Source organism: Apaloderma vittatum, unplaced genomic scaffold (assembly GCF_000703405.1).
Source record: "Apaloderma vittatum isolate BGI_N311 unplaced genomic scaffold, ASM70340v1 scaffold27706, whole genome shotgun sequence".
Lineage (NCBI taxonomy): Eukaryota > Metazoa > Chordata > Aves > Trogoniformes > Trogonidae > Apaloderma > Apaloderma vittatum.
In genome coordinates this window covers 9,173-13,114 of record NW_009721669.1, presented here as the reverse complement: position 1 = coordinate 13,114, position 3,942 = coordinate 9,173, and the positions used below count along the sequence as shown (strand labels likewise).

Below are 3,942 nucleotides of genomic sequence, written 5' to 3'. Positions count from 1 at the left end.
TGGCCGACGATAACGTTCGGTGGGGCCATTTTATTTCCAGCAGCACTTGTCTGATTCCGTTTTCTCCTGGTTGCTCTCTCAGGAACTCCTAGGCAACACCGTTCTCTTCGCATCGCACGCTCGGCAGCACCCGCCAAACGCGGGAGCCTCTAAACCGCGCCGCAGAGTTTCGCTTCTGCTGCACCGTCCGAACCTGAGGGATTGTCCTTGGGAAGCAGAAGGACAGCACGAGGATGCCAAAACATTCCCTTAGCATCAGCTATTACATAATAAATATATAATATATAATATGTAATATATCAGGTATTTAAATAGCTCGAGATGTTTTCTCAATCAAAAAATCGGAGAGATGAAGAGACGCATAAGAAGCTCAGGCGCAGAAGAGCGTTGTGTTTTCAGAGAAGGAGGGTTGTGATTATTTATCCTTTTATGAACAAAACTCTCCATAATCGTGACTATTGCCTAGAAAAGCGCGTTTGATCCCACCTCGCCCATCTCGGTCGGGTCAGCGCCGTGTCTTGGACGTTTCCGTCAGCAGCGGGAAGGAGAATGATTGCTGGTAAAACTCACTTAAGGAGCGCTTCTGTTTTGTTTTTTTCCTGTGAGGTTCTTTTGAGGTTTTTTGAGAACGTGGTGAAGATAAATGCTATTTCTGACTCAGATTTAAGCGCGGCGCAGAGCACTGATTTAATTGAAGAAGCTCAGTGTGCTGCCTTCAGCCTTTTCTTGGCACTTTGCTGGGCGCAGAGGGAAGGGGAAGAAGCAATTTTCCATGTTAGGAGAAAACAGAAAAGGTTTTCTGTTGCGTATTCAGTCTGAAATATTCTCTTCTTATGTTTTGGACAGCGTCACTACTCAAAGTCTATGTACTAGAGGAAGGTAGTTGTACAATACATTAGTTAGTGGATTTTTTTCCCCCTTTAGAGCATTCCGGAGGAAGGAGCCAGGTTTTAACAGCTACAGGCTTCTGGATAGTGCCTTGTCTCATCCTGGTTAATAGTATCTGGCAGATCCACGAGCAAGGTTGCTAAAAAAGCTACGATGTACCATTTATTTTACAAGAGTAATGATTTGTTTAAAATAATACCTACTGCTTATCTTTAAAAAACATCGCTGCTAAATTCTCGTTCGGGTGAATAAACGCTGCGCATTGATTTTATTCTTCCTCTTAAATGAATCCTCTGACATAGCGTTTATCTCTAGGGCAGTCTCAAAAATCAGAAAGTGTTTAAGTTAAATTAATTTAGTACACCTGAATATTGGCCTTGGAGAGTGGGTAGAGGAAGGAAATCTTGATTGCGTGTTGCTGGATTTGGCTTTTTTAAATACGTGTGCTTTGTAACTTGGGTCACCTTAGGTCCTCATGACTGTGTAGTTAATGTTCTGTTTCCTGATGATCATTCTTTTTTACCTGTTCCTGTAAAGACCTAGAGATGTGGGGAGGGTATGAGTTCTGACAAAGACTATTTGATTTTTCCCAACGTAGAAGAATGAGCTGTTGCTGAAAAACAAGGGGCAGGAATAATCAGCTTAGGAGATAAGGATAAACGAGTTTGGTTGCAAAGGTTCAGAAAATCAAGGAGGGAAAAGGAAAAAAATTAAGCTACCTATGATCTACTCTACCTCTTTAGCCAGCAGCAAATGTATCCGCAGCAGACGAGGCTTGAAGAATCCAGGTTTCACCGTTATTTCTTTCTTTTCTTCAGCCTTCCCTGCTGAGTCCAGGCTCTGTAAGTATCTTACGACCAACCCATCTCTCCTTTTCTCTCCATAGGATCTGATACGAAGAGATATTCTGTATTATAAGGGTCGCATAGACATGGATAAATATGAAGTGGTGGATATAGAAGACGGGAGAGACGATGACTTCAATGTCAGCATGAAGAATGCCTTCAAACTTCATAACAAGGAGACTGAGGAAATGCACTTATTCTTTGCCAAGAAACTGGAGGAGAAGTTACGGTGGCTCCGAGCTTTCAGAGAAGAAAGGAAGATGGTAAAAGAAGATGAAAAGATAGGTGAGGAATACGAAATGAATCTGAAAGGAGATTACTGGTAATGCTTAATTTAGCCCCAGTTGTTGGAGAAGCCCACTTTTCTAGTAGGAGTAGAAGTACAGTTAAACCTTTTCTCAAACTTTCTTGGTTCTCACAGTCATAATCAGGCCTATTTCCAACTCAGTTACTGTTCATTTTGGCCCTCAGTAAGTAAATTCTGCCCGTAGCTTCAAGCCTGGACCTCGGTGGGTATTGTGGGAGAAGGAAACCTTTGGCCATCTGACTTCAGAGTCTCCTGGCCGCGTCATTTTGGCTCCAGTTGAGCACGTCTGGCGCGGGGCAGGAGGGCGGCGAAGGCAGAGACTGCTCGGCCGTGCCCTTCCCTCAGCATCAGCCCAGAAATCGGCTGTAACCAGGCTCAGCTCACGTTGCTCGGCTGTAAAGCACTGGGCGTGTTTATGATAGCTTATATAAATAATAATGGGTCTAATCTTAGTTTTCCTGCAGCCCCTGCACAAGCGAGATGATAGAGGGGGCTCGTCCTCTCAAGGAAGACTTATTTTCAGTAAAATATCGCCGGGCGATGCTTTGCCACGTCGGGCGTCCCATCTTTGCCAAACGGCGCAGAACGTTTCCCCCCCTCCCCGCCCCCCAGAAGAAAAACGAGGCTTCGTAAGCAATTTTCTGAATTGTGTTTGCCGTGTTCCCTTTTTTCAGGCTTTGAGATTTCTGAAAATCAAAAGCGGCAAGCGGCAATGACAGTAAAGAAAGTCAGTAAGCAAAAAGGTAACCGGCAACACGCTCTGTGCCTGGTCATGTGAGGGTGGAGCGGGCTGGGCTGAATCCTGCTGGGTTAGGATCCAGCGTCCTCCTTGAATTTCCCCCTCCCCTTTCTCTCTTTTCTTTTTTATTTTATAAAATACCGTTTTGTGCTTTGTATCCTTTCTTAATGTATCTGTGGGCCAAATTAATCTCTGGTCTAACGTGGTGGAAGCCAGTGGAATTTCACCAGAGATGAATTTGATCTCGTGTCTCCAGTCTGATGTCCAGAGCTGTCCCCGGGGGGCAGAAATCTCTCCCCGCTGTTCATCTCAGGCTGACGTGGGAGTGAGTGCGGAGATGTGCAGGGGTTTTGCTAATTCCCGAAGCCTCTTGTTAGCAAAGAAAGACAGAAAGATGGCTAAAATACCGGAGATGGTGAGGGATCTGCCCCTTTCCCGCTTCTGGAAAGGGGACGCTCACGTTTCCTGGGGCTACCTGTAATTTTTTAAGGACAGCGCAGTAGTGTCAGCTCTAGGAGATTAAATATCTTAGTAAAGACGTTCTGTCTCTCTGATGTCAGATTCGTTTGCCCACCCAGGCAGGCCGTAGCCGACTAAGAAATGCCATGCTGGAGATTGTAGAGCCTCGCCTGGCGTTAATTATCTCTCACGCTAACTCGTGCAGCTCCAGGTTTTGAAACGCTACATGCTAAATTTCAAAAGTCAGGTTATTTTTCCGAGTTCCCCCAAAGCTTCACAAAGTCGTAGACGCACAGATCTGTTACCAAAGTACCGTCGTGCAACTCAGCCTCTAAATGGGCGTCGAGAGACCTCGGCGCTTCTTGGCTATAGTCAGCTCCAGGCAGATCCATCCCGGCTCTGCACAGGCGTTGGGTTGGTTTTTTTTGCAAAAGTTGAAGGAGCTCTTTGCTTTCTGCCTCACCCGTTTGTCATCTACTGGCTTTGCTGGTCCAGTAGTGGTTTGCTGGGCCAACCGTAAGCTCCTTGGCTCGCTGTGTCTCTCCATTGTCATTAGTCTTCTCCTCTCTACTAATTTCCTATGTTGTCTTCTGAGATGTTCTCTAAAAGCTCTCCTGGCCAGATTTCCTAAGCTCAAAGTACGCACACACCCGAAAACGAGCCCAGGGATGAATACCCTACATGACGCACACGTAGCCCCGGCA

The 3,942-nt window shown here is 45.8% G+C and overlaps 1 protein-coding gene across 1 annotated transcript; it reads left to right on the top strand.

Annotated features, from left to right (window-relative positions):
* Positions 1–1,763: 1,763 nt before the first annotated feature.
* LOC104275515 (rho guanine nucleotide exchange factor 9-like) lies at positions 1,764–3,160 on the top strand. The gene is made up of 2 exons (XM_009871489.1): positions 1,764–2,018; positions 2,715–3,160. The coding sequence occupies exons 1-2, from the start codon at positions 1,820–1,822 to the stop codon at positions 2,816–2,818; spliced, it is 303 nt and encodes a 100-aa protein (XP_009869791.1). The 5' UTR covers positions 1,764–1,819; the 3' UTR covers positions 2,819–3,160.
* The last annotated feature ends 782 nt before the right edge of the window (positions 3,161–3,942 follow it).

What these genes read in the sequence shown, in the direction of transcription:
- LOC104275515 (XM_009871489.1), top strand. Translation starts at nt 1,820, where the DNA reads ATGGATAAATATGAAGTGGTGGATATAGAAGACGGGAGAGACGATGAC. An exon ending in AAAAGAAGATGAAAAGATAG is followed by an intron (nt 2,019 to 2,714) that starts GTGAGGAATACG and finishes CCCTTTTTTCAG; the next exon opens with GCTTTGAGATTTCTGAAAAT.